The sequence below is a fragment of the Miniopterus schreibersii genome, assembly GCF_964146895.1.
Source record: "Miniopterus schreibersii genome assembly, chromosome: 11".
Lineage (NCBI taxonomy): Eukaryota > Metazoa > Chordata > Mammalia > Chiroptera > Miniopteridae > Miniopterus > Miniopterus schreibersii.
The window spans coordinates 68,963,012-68,981,293 of NC_138111.1; the positions used below are offsets into that span (position 1 = coordinate 68,963,012).

The 18,282-nt window shown below is 48.8% G+C and overlaps 1 protein-coding gene across 1 annotated transcript in view; it reads right to left on the minus strand.

Moving 5' to 3' along the window:
* The window catches only part of SHC3 (SHC adaptor protein 3), a gene marked incomplete at both ends in the record, with an annotated part of 115,459 nt that extends 97,379 nt beyond the window's left edge, over positions 1-18,080 (minus strand). The window contains one exon of the mRNA XM_081150843.1: positions 17,628-18,080. Within this exon, the coding sequence (XP_081006969.1) occupies positions 17,628-18,080 (453 nt within the window). The remainder of the gene's footprint in view (positions 1-17,627) is intronic.
* Positions 18,081-18,282: the final 202 nt, after the last annotated feature.

Consider the following 18,282-nt stretch of genomic DNA (forward strand, 5'->3'; position numbering starts at 1 on the left):
CTTGTCAAAAATCCATTGAATATAAATGGGTTTATTTCTGGTCTCTCTGTTCTATTCCATGGTCTATACCCTCAAAGAAAGAAATTCCAAACTTAAAGGTTTAAAGAGTTTATTTGAGCCAAGGGTTGAGAGTCAGACCCAGGAGCAAAATCTGAAAGGATTGAGAAAACGCTCTGGAGAAAACGGTGGTTTTGTAGCTCATCTTACATATTAGAACACAGGAGGAAGCGTAAGGAGGGTAGCAGGCAAGCCACTGGTGGTAGATTAAGGAGGCAGGACAAAGTAAAGTGGGGAATCTTTAGGATTGAATAAAAAGTCGAATGGCGAAATACATGCTTCTTTTATGTTGGTGGGCGCAGGGTAGTTAACATTTAACATACGTGGTTTACAGAGGCGCGTGGATAATGGGGAACAAGGAAGAACGCTGAGGTCATTCCCTCCCAAGCAGGGCGTGATCTCCCGAGGTCCAGAAAAGACATCATTCTGACATTTTCAGTATGTCATCCTAGACTCACAAAACCAACGGGCAGGGCTTCTTCTTAAGGCCAAGATTAGTCTATCCTATAGAGCTAGGGCATGACCGCCCACCATGACCTGCTCAGTTAGGGACTTTTATTATCAGGACCTCTCATGTGGTTACTTGTTCCTGAGCTAGTCAGGTCTTCCAGGCAGCCCCCTTCCATCCACAATAGGTCTATACACTTAGGCCAGCTGTTTTGAAATTGGAAAGTGTGAGTCCTCTAATTTTGTTCCTCTTTATCAAGATGGTCTTGGCTATTCTGGGCATGGTTGCGTTTTTAAATTATGTGACTAGTTTATTGGATTATTCAGTTCTGACCTCCTCACCAAAATGTAAGCTCCAGAAGGGCAAAGCCCACATCTGTTCTTTAATCCCCAACTGTATCCTCAGCACCTGTACAGGACCTGTCACAGAGTATACACTCAGTGCAGTTTATTGAATAAATGAATGAATAACTGAATACTCCATTTTTTTATAATAGTAAATATTGGAAACAGCCTACATATTTAAAATATACAATTATAATACATTAATGGGACAGAATATTATATAACCATTAAAAACCATGTCTTCCAAAAATATTTAATGATTTGGAGAATCATTGAGCCTGATCTCAATTTTGGATACATGAAAATAAGGAATAAAAAATATCATGGAAATTTTAATTAAAGTTATCATGGAAGATTGTGATTACAAGTTATTTTAATTATCTTCTTTATGCTTTTCTCTATATTCTACATTTTCTGCAATTAGTATGTGTTGCTTTCATAAAGGAAAACTGATCATTATGAACTGAAAGGATCCGTATTAAGTGTGCACAGAACTCTGGGTTGGCAATAATAGTTGATGATTCTCTTTCGAGAATTTTGTTAGTAGAGACAATCTCTAGTGACCTGAGTAGTTTCAGATTCTACCATGGGAGGTGGCCACATGTGATGAATTGTTCTTGGGGAAATCAGGGTTCAAGATGTGGGGTGTGAAATACACTATTAACAAGCTCCTATCTGAGTCTCACCTCTGACTTGGTGAATTGTCACTCAGCCTATGGGAACCCAAGGCTAAGGACGGGCTCTGAACTCCAGCTCTTTCATCCAAACCCCAGGGGTGACCTGAGCACCTGAGCACATGAAAGCGCCTCTACCCAGCTATCAGAGTTAGAAAGTCATCAACTTATAAAATGTGTGGCAACTGTAAATTCAAGCAAAATTCTTCTCCATAACTTTTAGGTTTGAAAAGTCCTTTAATATTGCTAAAGTTGGCTGTGGCCCAACATCTCAGCAAGTCTACCACAAAGGCTTGTGTTCAAGAACACCTTCTACAGTCTTCAAGTCAGCCACACCCAGTCTCCACCACGTATACATAGTCCATGTAATTCTGTCTGGAATTGCTATTAAATAACTTGAGGTTCCAAAATGACTTGATTTAGTGACGCTAAAGTTAACATTTGTTATGAGTGTTTATATAAATTTGAGAAAAAGAAAACTCTAGATGCCATCCATTAATTTGCCATATTTTTAGTATTTTTTCACTTAAAAGGCCATGGATATAAACTAATCAATGGTTGCAGAGGTCAGAATAGTGGATCCCTTTGGGAGGGTGCTGACTGGTTGGAGCATGAGGGAGCCTAGTGTGGCCTGAGAAAGTGCTTTAGATCTCAGTCGAGTGCCTGCTTGGGTGTGATGTGTGTGTACGTGCTCACTGCATTGAACACTTAAGGTGGTATGGTCTACTGTGTACCCAATAAAAAGAATAAAAGAGTATTGCTTTATTTTTAATGCTAATCTTTTTCTGAAAATACTATATGTTCATTGTACAAAAATTTGGAAAATAAAAACATCAAAAAATTGAAATCATTTATAACCAACCCCCCAGGGAAGCAGGCATCTTGGTGAGTGCCGTTTGAAGTCCTGTAACATCTCAGCGTCCCCTCCCTGGCTATAGGGCATCCCTGGCAACCCCTTCAGCATGCCCGAGAGCTCTTGACCCTGACACCGGAAGCCGTGGCCATATGGGCACCATGCACCCCCATCAGGGTCTGTTTCCAACATCCATGCTTCTCCCTCCCTAACGGCCTCAAACCCAGGTGCTGGTAATTACCTTGTCATTCACCCTCCACGACAGGCCCACGCTGCTCCTGCTGCGCCCCAAACCCATGTCCGCCTTAGTGGCACCAAGGACGGCACTGCACCAGCACTCGCAGGAGTCATGATAGAGTCAGGGTCACGGTCTGGTGATGTGATGGGACTCATTCTTTAATAAAACGAATGAATAATCAGCCTCTTTGACTGAAGGTGGAGGTTGGCCCTGACTCATGGGACACTGGAGAGGTGAGCCCTGGGTTCAACAAGAGGGCAGCAGGTGGCACAAAGCACAAACCTTCAGTAAGGATCTGCCGCCGGCCAGCTGCTGTGCCAACTGCCCTACGAATGTCCATTCACTTCGCTCCTGATGACTCTATAAAGAGTGCTGTAGTCACCCCATTCTAGACAGGGGATGTGACACCCAGGCGCACCTCCTCACAGCAGGCATCAGCCGGGGGAAGTGGAAGGTTAAGAGTTACAGCGACTTATCCGCATCCAGAGGACCTGGGGCATCTGTCATGAAGAGTGAAGCCAGAAATGCGCTTCCAGTGCAGTGGGCACAAGGGGTGCAAGGCGGGGGTGCTGCGGGGCTTGTGGGAATAAATGGGTTGGGTACTAAAAGAGACGACTCTCCCCCTTTCAGTTTCCTACTTCCTTTGTCAGATTTTGTTCAACTGCCACACGGGGAAGGGATTGGCCGTCTGGTACATCCGAGCCCTCTGCAGGTTTCCTCAGCTAGTGCGCAGTTCTCTTAACCTTTCATCTCACAGGCGACATTGTGTTAAGACAAACGCCGTGTAGGCTTTCATCAAAAGAGCCGGGACACCTTGACAAGTGCTCGCCAGTGGCAGGTGTCATCTGCCTCATTTACCACGAGGAAGCTGAGTCAGAGAGGAAGCAGGAGTGGAGATCAGTTCCAAGCAAAGCGCTGTGCTTCGTTTCATCTGAAAATCACAGCCATGCACTCGGCCACATCTGCTACTCAAGCCAAAGAGAACGAGGGAAGAAATGTTCCAAAAACACATGTTGGTGTTGTAGCCGAACATGCTCCGGCTAACATGCGAACGGCGCCAAGCCGACCTGCCCTTACTCTAGTGTCACGACGTGCACTCTTGTCCTCATTCTGACGCCAGGCTAGCTGCTTGGTCTTAGGAAATGCATTCTCTCCCCTCGAGCACTGGCTTTCTTCACCCTCCCAAAAAATAAATAAACAAGTGTTGGAGAAGATGGAGCTAAGCCGACCTCTCTGTGCAGCTGAACCCCTGGCAGGCTTAGTGCCAACAGCAAAGTCCCCAGTCCAGCTGCCGCTTGCTCTGCAGACTCACTGGGCTTGGGGCCCCGGTCTCAGCGTCGCGCCTCCACTGATTGATCCAGGCTGTATCCGGGTGCTTGGCTTTGCCTTCCACTCAGTGCTGCAGCCCTGTGCCCAGGCCCTGCCTCGCTCTCCTAACTCTCAGGCAGCAGCCACCAGCCATGGTCCAGACTGGAGCGGCTGAGAGCAGGGCCAGGCCGCCTCAGCCCTGTCGTGGCCACAGGATCTGTTGAGATGGTGTCTGTTTTATTCCTGCTGGTGGGGATTCGTATCTTCTCTCCTTTTATCTTTGTCAGAATTGCTGGGTTCCTCCATCATATTGATTTTTCCAAAGAATTTCATTTTTGTTTCACTGATTTTTTTCCTGTTGATTTTCTGGGTTTCATGTCATTGATTTCTGCTTTTATCTTTGTTATTTCTCTCCTTCTGCCTGCTTTGGGTTGGTTTTGTTCTTTTTTAGTATCTTGAGATAAACATTTAGATTACTGGTTGGAGAACTTTTCTCTTTCCCAGAATAAGCATTTGGGGCTACAAATTTCCCTCTCAGCACGGTTCTAGCTGCATCCCACACACAGGGTGGGGCACAAGTAAGTTTACAGTTGTTCGTATGAAAATAATACAATAATTAATAAATAATAATACGAGAATAAACTCTGTATTTCTCATACTCACAACTGTAAACCTACTTTTGCCCCACCCAGTACGTTGGTATGTTGTAGTCTCTTTTCATTCAATTATATGTATTTTTTTAATTCATCTGAAATGTCTCCTTTGTCCCATGCAATATTTATAGGTAGTCTGCTTAATTTCCAGCTGTTTGGAGATTTTTCTGTTGTCTTTCCTTATTGATTTCTAATTTGAATACACTGTGGTCAGAGAACACACTCTGTACAATTTCACTTACAGTTGATCCTCAAACACAAGGATTAGAGGCACCCCCCAAGCATTTGAAAATCTGCATATACCTTTTCACTCCCCCAAAACTTAATAACCTACTGTTGAACAAAAAGCCTTATCCATAACATACAGTAAATTACACATATTTTGAATGTTATATATATTATATATTCTATTCTTATAACAAAGCTTGAGAAAATGAAATGTTATTAAGAGAATCATAAGGAAGAAGGAATACATTTACAGTATTTATTTAAAAATCACATATAAGTGGACCCACTCAGCTCAAACTTGTGTTGTTCAAAAGTTAACTATATTTTAAATTTGGTTAGATTTGTTTTATGGCTCAAGATATGGTCTATCTTGGTGGGAGTTCCATGGGCACTTGATAAGAATGTGTATTCTGCTTTGGCTTCAGGGGACACTATGTATGTCTACTAGATCTTGTTGGTTGATTATGTTCTCAGTTCTGTATATTCTTGCTGATTTTCTGCATGATATCTTATTTCGTAGAGTGGCCTGTTGACATTTCTAACTATAATTGTGGCTCTGTATAAGCATTTCTGTACTTGTTTCTGTTACAAAGAATAGGTTCATACTACACACACACTGCTTCATGCTCTTCTAACCCAATAATGCCTAAAATCTATTCCAGTCAATCATATTAAGACTCTAATTCACCATTTTTAATGGCTGCATATTACTGCGTGGTACGAATGGACCAGAACTTATTCCACAGTTCTATTGTGGGACATTAACTATGTCTGATGGGTTATAATTCCACTGGCCTTCTCAATTTCAATTCTGAGTTTTGATGACAGAGGCTGATGGTTGGAAACTCACAGTAGTTGAGTGGCCATAAGGCCACGGGTGGTGGAGGTGATTCTAAAGATCATCAGCAACATTGCCTTGTAGCTCATAATGAACAAGCCATAAAGGAAGCCTTACCATCCCTTTTTGGGAAAAAGAGCAACTGTACTTTAGACAAAGACGAATTCATCTTTCAGGAGTGTAGGCATATGAACTAAGGCCCAAATTATTCTTAGGACAGGACAAAACTCTAAAAGTGGAATATACACATCCCAAGCCAGAACTCCAATTCCACCACATCCTTTACATGGCAGCCTCTTCATTGCAATTTACAAACTAGGGTACAAACAGATAAGAGAACCCAGGAGACGGTGAGAACAAGGCTGTTGACAGAGGAAGACGTGCTTAGCTTGGGGAGGAGAGGCCTGAAGGAAACACACCTCAGCTCCTCAAGGGCTGTCACCTGGTGAGGAAGGAGCTCACTCCTGCAAACGTCAGCCAGATGGTGTGGTGTCATCAAGTACGATACAGCGCAGGCCAGCATGGGGCTGGTTCCTCCACTAAACAGGACCTTCCTGCTCTAAGAGGCTACAGCTCATGTTACTGACCCACAGCAGCTGACAGCGCTTCCCTCTGACCGGGGCTGGTTGGCGGCAGACTGTCTTTCCTGGCCCCTGGCTAAGGCCATGCCCATGCCCACCCCCAAAGCCATTCTCGCTCTGATTCTCCTGCCTTGAGCATTCTTTCTCCATCTGCCCAGACCTGGACAGTCTTTCAGGACCCAGAAAACACCCCGCCCCCTGGGAAGCCTTCCCCCATAGCTCCAGCCCTCCACGGTCTCTCACCCAGGCACTAGCGCCTCAATGAACATGATTTTTTTTCTTTTCAAAAGAAGCAACTTCTCCTGCTCAACTGGATTGCAAGTTCCTTTTGGAAAATCGCCCTACATCTCCTTCACAATCTACAGCACCTTCCAGAGGACAGGCAGGCCCTGAGCCCTCAGAGAACATTTGCTACCCTCAGAGAGTATCCCCCATTCTGTTTCTCCAGCCATGCGCTTTCATTACGGGGGGGGGGGGGGGAGGGTTCAGGAGCTTAGCTTTCTGTTTGGAAACGTCCTGGTGAAATCTGGCTCTACAATATTTTAACATAATAACGTTCACTCATGGCTCTTATTAAAGTTGACTCTCTTACTGAAACCCTCCTGTAATTAGTTTTAAAGAGAAAGGGCATCAAAAAGCAAAACTCATGGGTCTGCTAATGACGCTGCCAATCTGTGGAACAGCCATAGACTTCGGGCTGTGTTAGGCCTGCCAGTCACAGGAACGACCATTGTCAAGGAGCTCTTAAATAAGGAATTCAAAAGGTGCCCCTTTGGAGTTAGGTTCTTAATGACCAGCACTATACAAACAGGCCCACGGGTCACCCTGCTGACCAGTGTCCTATGGCCACCTTTATCCCTGTAGCTTTACAACTTAAGTGCTTGTCACAGGGCCTTTCCCCAGGGAAGTCTTGGGGAGGACGGCCGACCACCTTTCCCACAGTGCATGGCTTATATAACACACGGGATCCCCTCTAAAGGATCCTTTCCTTGAAAAGAGGGACCACTGAACTCATCTTGGGTTCTCAGGGGCCCCAGTGCTGGGCATCCTGTAGGTTCCCACTTAGTGTGAATTGGATCAATGAAAAGAAAGACGAATTCACAGAGCCGTGGAGACCTTGCGGAGTGACCACCAACTCTGCCCTCAGGAGAGAGACAAGAGGGAACAGCTCCTGGTCTTGAGAGCTGACAGGTTTGTATTCTGGGTGAAGACAGGTGGACAGGGGGCCAGAGAGGGAGACTGGAGCCAGGGCCAGAGGGGCAACTGGCTTGGGGGAAAACAAGCTGTTTCATCAGTGGAGTATTAGGGGTTGAGGGGCAAGAAATAAAGTACAAACCTGAAAGGCTGTATCTCAAAATGAAGAGTTTGGATTGAATTCCAAAAGGAAAGCAAGCAACAGAGAGCTTTTTGATTAGAAAGATGAGATGCATTTTACAAAGATGAATGACTCACCCCATTAACAGAAAAAAACGGTGAAAAATATATATTTATCTCACTAGATGCTGAAAAACCCTTGAAAAAAATTCAACAACCATTCCAGATTTTTTTTTTTTTTTTTGGAAAACTAGGGTTGTAGGAAATTTTTCTTAACTTGTGAAAGTGTACATCACAGTAAATGTCCTCCTCAATGGCTGAGGACAAGCGGCCTCACTCTGTAGCCAGATGTGAAGAAGTGACCTTCACAATAGAATTATCATTGCACTCCAGGTCCTGCCAAAGCCAGAAGAAAAGGATTCGTATTTGCTAAAACTTACTGTACACATAGGCAAAAATGTTTGCCCAGGAAGAAAGATGCATGTAGAAGATTACTCATTATTTTATTAACTATGAGAAACTGGAAACTGGAAACCTGTCTAACAAGAGAAAACTGTTTGGATAACTTAGCACATCCATATACTTGAATATTAAGCATGTGCCAAAAGGCATGCAGCTGAATTATAGGTACTGATTTAAAAGCTCTCCAAGGCATACCAAGTGAAAAGAGCAAGTCACAGAGCAGTACATGTAGAACGTTTGCTTTGTGTAACAGAAAGGAGAAAAAAGATAAAACAGACAAAACAAAAGTGTGTGTGTGCATCTGGAATATAAATAGCAAACAGCCGAGGACTCTCTATGAAGGGAAGAAAATTAGACACATGGGGGGGGGCGTTGAGGGGAAACTGAGACATTTCAGTGAAGCTGTATAATACTTTTTTATCGAATTTAAAAAGAAGAGTCCTTCCTAAAGCAATCACCCGAAGACCAGTTAGTCTACTGTGGTAACCGCAGCTAGAAACTATGAAGGTATGAATGGGAAGGCAAGGCAAGGAAGCCCAGAAAGACGGGAAGCCCTGAGGGGGGGGAAAGAGAGGGGACCGAGCAGGGGAGCGCGGTCAGGGAAGGCAGGCCCTCTCAGGACGGCTCCGCACCCCAGATTTGGGACAGGGTGGACCGCGACGCCGTGGACTAAGGAGCAGGGTACAGGTGGGGAGGTCGTGAATTCACTGAGACATGCCCCGCTGAAGGGCCCGTGGAACAGTGGGTGGGTGTGCTGCACTGACAGTAAGAGATACAGACCTGGGCTCAGTGCAAGCCACTGGCCTGCGGCCCAGGACACTGGTCCAAGCCACCGTCATCCCTCCTAATTGCCTCTATTTTCATTCCTGCCTTTCCAATCTGTTCTCCACTCAGAAGATGGAATAATCTTTCAGAAAATCTCCAGTGGCTTCCCACTGCATTTGCCTGGCACTGGCCTCCCTCTTAGGACCTCCCCACCATCAGCCCCCCTCGAACTCAATTCCCTTCAGCCAGCCACACTGGATAGTCTGTTTCTACCTCCCCTCCGGAAATTGACCCCAAACACACATACTCACGCGCTGACACATTTGTACATCTGCTCCCCCCATCTTCCTGGATAACTTCCACTCGTCACTTGGGGTTCCATTTCGGCATCTCCCTGACTTCTGCATCCCATAACCAATGTGGTCCCCAGTTTTTTCTCTCCTCTGTCTCCCCCACTGACACCAAAAGAGCAGGAAGCACTCCTGTTTAATTCACCTGTATCTCCATCTCCTGGCACAGGCCTACTCAATAAATTCAATCGACACTAACTGTAATAATTGATTAGCATATTAACAGAGGAATAAATTAATGAGCAGAGGAACTGAGAGGTAAAACTGTTCACAAACAATCCAGAACCAGAAGTGAGAAGAAAAGAGGGCCCCAGAAAACCAGCAAGGGAGACTCTCCACACAGGTGCCTCCTAAGGAAGAGTCTCTACAAATAAGATATATACAATTAAAAGGTAATAAATACTTAAAACTCAGCACATCCTAGTCACTGTGGCATTCTACTATCACTCACACTCCCGAGTGAAGGCTCTGCAAAGCTGAGTGACCGACTGGATGTCCCCCTAGGAAGCAGAGGGCAGCGGTTACTTACACAGCACTACAGATCCCGATGGTCTGTCCGGAGAGCCAGGTGCCACTCGTCTGCCAGCACCACCCAGCCCTGGGGTCTTAACCAAGCTGGTAAACAGACAGGAGTGAGAGTGGGGGCCGCGGGACAGGAGCTGCGGCGGCACTGGGACACTGGAGCCCTCCCTCTGGCCATCATTTGATGAATCTTATTTTCTCCTCCCACGAGGGTAAACAAGACTCTCTACAAACAAGGTTAATATCATCCTGGGGTTGCTACTTCCAGTGGAAAGACCACAGCTCAGTTCTTCAGACAGCGCAGCCACCACGGCGTCCCAAATAACAATCCTTTAAAGCAGTGTCTCCAACCAGGGAGAGGGGGCTTGAAACGGCGAGGTGGGCAGAAGGAGCCAGAGGCGACCGAGGCTGCCGCCACCTGTGAGGACCAGTGGTCCCGGAGGGGCCCCAGCTTCCGGCGGCCTGGCGGACACGGACAGCAGACAGAAGCTTCTCAGAATGTGGGCTCGGGACAAGCTCAAGTGCTCGACGGCAGCTCCTCTGGCCCGGGCCCAGACCCACTGCCTCCCGACCTCAGATCGGCCACTCAAAGTCTGCTTCCTGCGAGGGGCCCAGCTGGCTACTTCCATTTTCTTGTAATATTTACTTGCCCTTTCCTCTCTAATTTGCTCAAGGTTAACAAATAGAAGCACACATCAAAATGCTTCTTCAAAAATCCATGAAAGCAAATCTGGAATTGAGAAAACTGCATCTATAAATTATTATTATTATTTACAAATTAGAAAAAAAATTTGTGGCTGTTCCCTTTCAGTGGTAACACACCTTCATCTAGAAACATCTGTTTTCCCTCCTTGGGGCCTCTGTCCCTGGTTGAGATTCTGTATCATAGACACATACAGTGGCTACATTTCCCACAGTGACTCGCTCCGACCTTGGTGATAATGTCGTGTGTGACACCCACATTCCTAGGGCTCAGGGGCCTCCACTCACAAACCCTCACCACCAGCTGGAAAGACCTGCTCCTCAGCTCTCCTTGCGAACAAGGGTCATAGTTCATCTGTCTCATGCTCTAGGGCCCTAGTTCAATGTCCACCCAAAGTAAACCCTAAACAAAGGTTTGAGAAATTTTTAAATATGTCTCCATTTGGCGCCCACAGGAGCCATGGGGCAACCTGAGACTCTTCCAGGTCAGTTATTTCTTAACTTCTTACCCCTTGTCTCCATTCTGCCTGGGATTCTGAATCTCCCTAAGTGTTTGGGGTCAACTAGTGGTCACTCTAGATGAGACTTCGAAAGTTTGTGAATATACCTGTGATGGTTCATTTCATGTGTCAACTTGGCTGGGCCACAAGGTGCCCAGCTATTTGACTAAACATGATTCTGTGTGTTTCTGTGAAGATGTTTCCAGTGAGTTAAATCAATAGACTGAGCAAAGCAAATTACCTTCCCCAGTGTAGGTGGGCCTTACCCAATCAGTTGAAGGCCTGAGAACAATAAGGCTGACCCTCCCCCAAGTAAGAGAATTCTTCCTGCCTAATGGTCTTCCAGCTGGGGTTTCAGCTTTTTCCTGCCTTCAGACTCAAACTGAAATAGTGGCTCTTCCTGGGTCTTGAGCCTGCAGACCCACCCTGTAGACTCTGAGGCTTACCAGCCTCCATAACCATGTGAGCCAATCCCCTCTATCAAATCTCTTGCTATGCAGATGCACGTGCTATTGGTTCTGTTTATCTGGGCTAATGCACTAATGTTAAAGACAACTTGGGAGAACAGCCGCTCTGAAAGGATGGTCTCGTTGCTAGAGGAGGCCCTGCCTGGATGGGGAGGTGGGGTGGCCCAGTGGAGACTGAGCAGGGAGGCTCCGGCCCCCATCACCTCAGGCTGTCATCAGAGTCTCCAGGAGTCCAGTGTCACCACCTCAGAAGGAGCAACCACAGAGGTTGCCCCTCTCCCTCACAGCAGTGCTGGGGATGCTGGGGACCACCGAGCTGACTGCAGGGATGGTCAAGCTCGTGACACTGCCATATTTGGAAGCGCTATTAAGCCCAATCTGCAACCTATTCATCAAAGCTTGAGTTCTGTCAGGGCACGGGAGCAGGAGGCCCCACTGAGCCCCGCACAATTTGGGGAGGCAGGGGTGCAGGCAGGGGTGGCGATGGCCACAAGTTGACACCTGTTGAAGCTGGGTGCTGGGTGCCTGTGGGCTCGTTAGACCATTCTCGCTAATTTTATGTTGGTATGTTTTGCATGTTGTATGTGTTTGAAAAACTTCCATAATGAATGTCTACATTCCATAAAGGGAGGTTTACTGAAGAGCCAGGTGCTTGACAGTGCAAGTGTGCAGGGATGCAAAGCAGAGAAGGTGGACAGTGAGCGTCTGCGGTTAGGGTCAGGGGAGGGGGTCCCCTGCATGGGTCCCACCCTCCCCGGGCTGTTCCTCTCACCATCCCCACCTTAGAGAAGGAATTCAGTGTTGGGGGTAAATGCCTGTTCAACACATGCCCTCCCCCCAGGACACTTGGGGGCAGGCTCCTCTCCTGCTGAGAGCTGTGTGGACAGACTAAGCAGCAGTTCTCTGCTGACACCTGGTCAAGGGCCGGTTATTCAACAGGACAAGAGCCGTGTGCTGATTTTCACAGGTGTTTTGAACAGAAAGCTTCTATTTGGGCAAGTGGCATCACTTGCCACTTTAATGTTTAAAATTTGCAAAGTAAACAGCAATAGCATTAAACATGTCACCCATAGCCCAGACTGCCAATCAGCGTGAATGGACTTTGCTAAAATGAAGTTTGAATGAAATCATTGCTTCTTTTTGTGCCCATTCAGTAGTGGGAAGTAGGCAAGGCTCCTTCGAGGGGCATTCACTTTAGGAAAACACCACATTTGGACGACACTCCAGAGTGGCTCCAAATCCAAGGTGGGCAGCATTACCACAGTGAGGGCTGGACATTTTTCTCAGAAAGCCTTGGCTTTCAGGATTTCTGATATTCCAATATTGCCAAGGGCATGGGGACCCAATGGTAAGCTGAGGCCCTGCTGCACCCCTCAGCTCCTCCCTCTTCCGGCTTCTAGGTTTCTCTACATTTTCCTGCAAGAGCTTGGAATCGTGGTGAGAAACCCCAGACACCGCTGGGAGGTGGTGGCCTGGCCAGACCAGCTGTGCAGCAAGGCCAGGCTGGGCCCGGACTCCCAGGGCCGGAGGCTCCGCAGAGGCGCTCAGCTCCCTCCAGCTGCCCGCGCACGTGAGGTGCGAGAAAATGCCAGCAAGGGTGCCCCAGAGGTGTCTCCGGGAGCCCAGGGCCCTCCTCTCAGGGACCATGGAGTTCGGGGCAGGGATGTTTGAGCTCAAAGAAAGCAGCCGCTGGTCCTCTCCCTCCAGGTACCTGCCACCCAGGTTCCCAGCACCAGGGCTTTGCTTCAGTGACGTTTATTGCGCCTTGCTCAGCCCTGTGGCACATGCTCACCGACAACACGGTGGGCGGGAGGCGCAGGAAGTGGCTCTGCAGGACTGACGTTCACCAGCAGCTTATCTTTCAGCATTACTTTCTCTTAAGCATGAATATAAGAGAAATGGATGATGTAATAAGGTGTTCCTGCAAACACGGCATTTACGGGTTTCTAACAGAAAGAAAATAGCCACAGATCAGTCATCACAAGTTGTCTCCCTTTGTGCGTGTGGTGTGTACGTGTGGTGTGTACGTGTGGTGTGTACGTGTGGTGTGTACGTGTGGTGTGTACATGTGGTGTGTATGTGTGGTGTGTGTGGCAGGGGTAATGTGGGGAGGGCATAGGGTTGTAGGGGGCGTGGGGGGTGTGTATGGTGGTGTTGTGGGTATGTGATGTGTGTATGTTTGTGTAGTGTGTGTGTGTATGTGCATGGTGTGTGGTGTGTATGGTGTGTGTGTTGTGGATCTGTGATGTGTGTATGGTGTGGTGTGTGGCATGTGTGGTTGTATTGTGTGGTGTGTCTGTGTAGTGTGTATGGCGTGATGCGTGTATGTTTGTGTGGTGTGTTTGTATTGTGTGGTATGCGTGTGCTGTGTGTACAGTGTGGTGCGTGTTCGATTTTTCCAGATCAAATTAATAATTCTGTCTATTAATCTCAAAAGAATGTCAAACTATTTTTCAAACCATTTGGACAATATTTACTTGTAAGCCATACATATTATGAGAGTTTTCAATAATTTTAAGAAAAAAGTCAATTCTTAAAGCTCCCCTTTAAATCAAGGAATAATTTTTTAATCTAGAATTAAAACAAATTTTAACCAATCCTGCCATGCTACTATGTAAGGTTGTCTTTGAGACAACTTTGCTGATGACTGTTTAGTGTGGCGTCTGCTCGGTTACCCAAGGAATGTGCTGCCAAGAAAAAGAATATTTAAGGTATGTTCACAGACATTGAGGCAAGTGTCTGTAAAAACACAAAGGAAGGATACATTTTAGAGTAAGTACAGTTCATAAAGACCATCTACAAAGAGCAATAGAACATTTACAAATAAATGAATAATTTATACCACCCTAAATAGCATCAGATTCACAAATGGAAAAAACCCACACAAAATAATTTTTAAAGAGTTCTTGTGCAAACAAGGCCATCGCTGCAAAGGGAGACCCCCGGCGCACCAGGAACTAGTTCAGCAGCTGTCTGACTGCTCAGCCCGCCTGGGACAGCCCGCAGCTCAGGCGGCAGCAAGCGCGGCGCACCCCGGGCCTGCGGGAGCCGCGCCAGGGTCTCCGCCAGCGGGACCGACTTCCCGCTACGACTGACCGCACACAGTGCGCACCGGCCGGCCCTGCTCTCCACTCGGGCCTCCGCCTTCCTGCCCTGGCACGCGGCTCAGTCCTAAGCCTGCTCACTTATTCTGTTTTGCATCTGTGGTGTGATGTGATGTAAGGAGGAGCTCTTCTTTTGGGGACCCCCAGAACTGACCGCTCACCCACATGCAGCTCACAGTGTTGCCTCGCATCAGGCAAGGTCAAGGCTGAACCTCAAGGTCATGCCCGTCTTCAGATAGCTTTTTACCTCTGCCGGTGGCCATCCTTAAGACCTGACCCCCAGCTACTCGTGTCTCTCTCTCCTTCCTAAGCTGCTTGCTCTGTGGACCTGTGAGTGTGCATGTGACGTGTGGGTGGTGCACCTGAATATTGCCTTTGAAACCTGCTGAAGACCAGCAGCAGCCCTGTGGGCACTTGGGGTCCTAGCCAACTCGGATTCTTGGGCAACAGAATTTGAAGGTGGGCAGCAGAGTGATCAATACTTTGCATTTCTATCAGCCTCTCAGGTCCAAATTAAAAATAATTCCAAAATGGAATTGTAATGAAACTATTCATGTTCTTTGTTGCTGGATTTTCCTTTTCTGTCAAGAACATAGTTTCTTGTTCTCTCCCTTTCATGTCACCAAAAAAAAAGCCCTTGTCGGGTGTGGTGGGGGGTGGGGTGGGTACAAAGGTGGTGCCGTGAGGCCCCAAACACCAGTACGAACCTGGAGCTGTGTGTATCCAACCTTCCTCGTTTGCATAACCAGATATGTCACCAGCCACAGCACCGTGCTCGGAGCTCTGGATTCTGCTGCTCAGGAACTTCGTCCATTTTAAACTTTTCTCTCTCTCGTTAATTAAAATTACAACCTGCTGCTCAAACGGCCTGATGTTGCTAGATGATCACAACCCACCAGACTGCTGTGTTTTGCAGTTTCCACTTTCACATAATTGAACTAAGTTGAAATATTTTTGAATAATAAATCTGTGTTTAATATCCTAAAACTGTCTGTAGGCAGGTGTTTCTATGAGGAGCGAAATCTATACTTACACAGCACTTGAATTTTCCAGGAAACTGAAAACCGTTTGGGGGTTTTCCTCAATTTAGAAATAAATCTGAGTCAGAAAGAAGAGGAGAAGAAGCTCTTCCCAAACCCCAGCCCTTCAGGTTTTACACCTGAGGTACAGCGAAGTTGAAAGACGGCCCCTTTCTACCTACCAGAGATCTTTAAAAGCAAGGACACCAATAAAACCACTCACAAACCAGCAAAGGGGCTAAATTAAGGCTTTTTTTTTCAGTTTTGTGATTTTTTCAAGAAAGCGTGTTCGTGGTTTCAGACTCGGCATGGGCGATGTGGAAATGCACACCAGGAGGGCCTCGGGGTCACGCAGACCAACCACGCGCACGAGAAGCCATCCTTGAGAGTCTGCGCTTGGCCCTGTGGTTTCAAACCTCTCCAGGGCAACCCGAGCCTAAGCGCACATGACTCCACTGCTCCCCACTGAGGATGCACCAGTGACGACACAGCGTCCTGTCCAGCCATGCGATGCACCCCAGGTCATGCAACCCTTTAGTTGAGGCACCGCAAGGCCGACCCAGCTCTCCGCCTATTTAAGTAGCTGCTGCTGGGGTGTCACAACCTACAGCAACAGAAGGGGCGCAGGGCGGACTTGGTTTAGTGGCTCACCATTACTCAGCCACAGCTGACCTTGAGAACCGGATGTCTGCCTTCATTCTTCACACAGCAAGAGCAAAGCACTTAAGTCAAGTTGAATGATTTTTGAAAGGAAAACTTTAAAGGCAAAAGTTTGAGAATTTCCCCTCCATTTGAAAACTACCCTCCTTGTTCAACACGACAGGTATAGAAAGCTTCGCCAAGGTCAAGGTAGCAATCATGCTAGCACGCTGGAAGCGATACACTCTGGTATCGCTGCTTAAACTCAGTTGTCGGGAGTTTGGTTTGGTTTTGGCTCCTGGTTATACATTTTAAAGAAGGAATACAAGAAGAATATTCATTTTCTTTTATAACAAATTCAATCAGATGTGCATCTTTTATGCTAATCTCCATCCCTTTTGTAAAATATATTAATCAATTTTCAGAGCTAAGATGAAGATAAATTAAAAAGCCGCCTTTGAGGTCCCATTTTTAACACTGATGATCACATTACTTTGTCAGTGCTTTTTGGGTAGTTAAAGATAACCCACAAAGTTAACTGTTTTTTTAATATTTTGATTCCAAAATTACCAAGATACAGCATTCTACCTGAGGATGTGATTTGCTGAATTTTTAACTGGATCTGCAGCCAGTATGTACAGACCAGGTGTCTGTCCTGCACGTTCCTCAATGGTCAACACTCTGGAGATAGATCTTTGTCTCCTTTCTTTTTAAATAAGACACATGCCATGGGGTGACCACACTGAAACAAAGCGCCCCTGACGGCCCCTGGTCTGGAGGAGATCCACCAGGCCCCGGCCAGCTGCCTCGGCTCCTGGTCCCTGAAGGCAGGGCAGAGGAGCAGGGCAGCCAGCGGGTCGGTCCTGGGTATTTGTTAATTAAATTTCACAACATACTGGCATGCGGGAGTGATTTTACAGACCACATCGGGCATAGTTTTATAATTCTTTGTGTTGGGGACAAAAATCTTCCCAGACTGTGACTCCAGGTGCTGCAGTTCAGGCCCCTTCATCTGGTTAACTGGAGGGGGGGGGGCAGTCCCAAATTCTCCTTCTGCTGCAAACCGAAACCTTCAGGTATCATGAGAGGCAGCCAGCAGAGAGGACCTTGCTGGGTGAGAAAGTACAGCCTGTCTTATGTAAAGCAAAGCAGCATTTGGCCTGCGCAACCAGGAGCTGGAAATCTTGCTGTGGGGGAACGAAGCACCCACCCCGCCGCCGGGGCAAAGCCCGCGTGAGCGGCGGCACCGCCCGCCTTCCCCTCCAGGGCTGCCCGGTGCCCGCAGCGCGTTCAGTGCCCCGGGCAGGGGGCGAGCAGCTCCCGGGCGCGGGGGCCGAGCCAGAGGCGCGCCGCCGGACGCACGGCAGGGCGCGGTGGCGAAGGTGGCGCAGGCACGCGGGGACTGGGGCCCGGAGGCCGGGACGGAGCGAGGTCACCGGCTTTAACCCTCGCAACGGATTCGCGACGGGCGCGCGGTGCCCGGCCCCCGCTGCCAGGAGGAGCGCGCCCCTGGCCCCAGGGCGCCCCCAGCTTCCCCGCCGGGGCCCACGCCCGCACCCACCTTGACGACGTAGGTGACTCCGGCCCCCAGCACCTGGTCGCCCGCGGGGGGCGCGCGGGGCGGCTCGTCGCGGGGCCGGCCCCTCCCGGCGGCGCGCATGGCCGGGGCGCGGGGCGCGGGGGGCGCGCTGCCGTCCGGGGCGGCCAGGCTGGGCGCGCTGCAGCTGCCAGCCAGCCGCGCGCCCGCCCGCCCCCGGGCCGCCGACAGGCCGCGGAGGCCCGAGCTGGAGAGTTTCAGGTGGGACACCTTGTGGAGCAGGTGGCCCAGGCTGCCGGGGCCATCGTCGGGCGCCCTGCGCAGCGCGTCTCCGGGCAGCAGGTAGGGGGCCGCCGCGGGGGCCGCGCGCGCCGCCGAGACCTTGCCGCCGCCGCTCGCCGACAGGTTGTGCAGAAGGTCATCGACCGATGTCACCGAGTCATTCCTGAAGCGGTTGTACTTGGTGCGTGGAAGCATGCCCCTCCGTGGGCTCGCCGCATTCGCCCGGGCGCTGCAGGTGCGGGCGCGGGCGCGGGGAGCCGCGCATAGCAGGCGAGCGCCGTCCCCGGGCGGGCTCCGCGCCCGGACGGCGCGGGGTCGGGGCGCGGGCGGGGGCCCGCCTCCCGCCGCTAACGCCCGGGGCCGCCGCGGCCGCGCCGCCCCGACCCGGGCCCCGGCT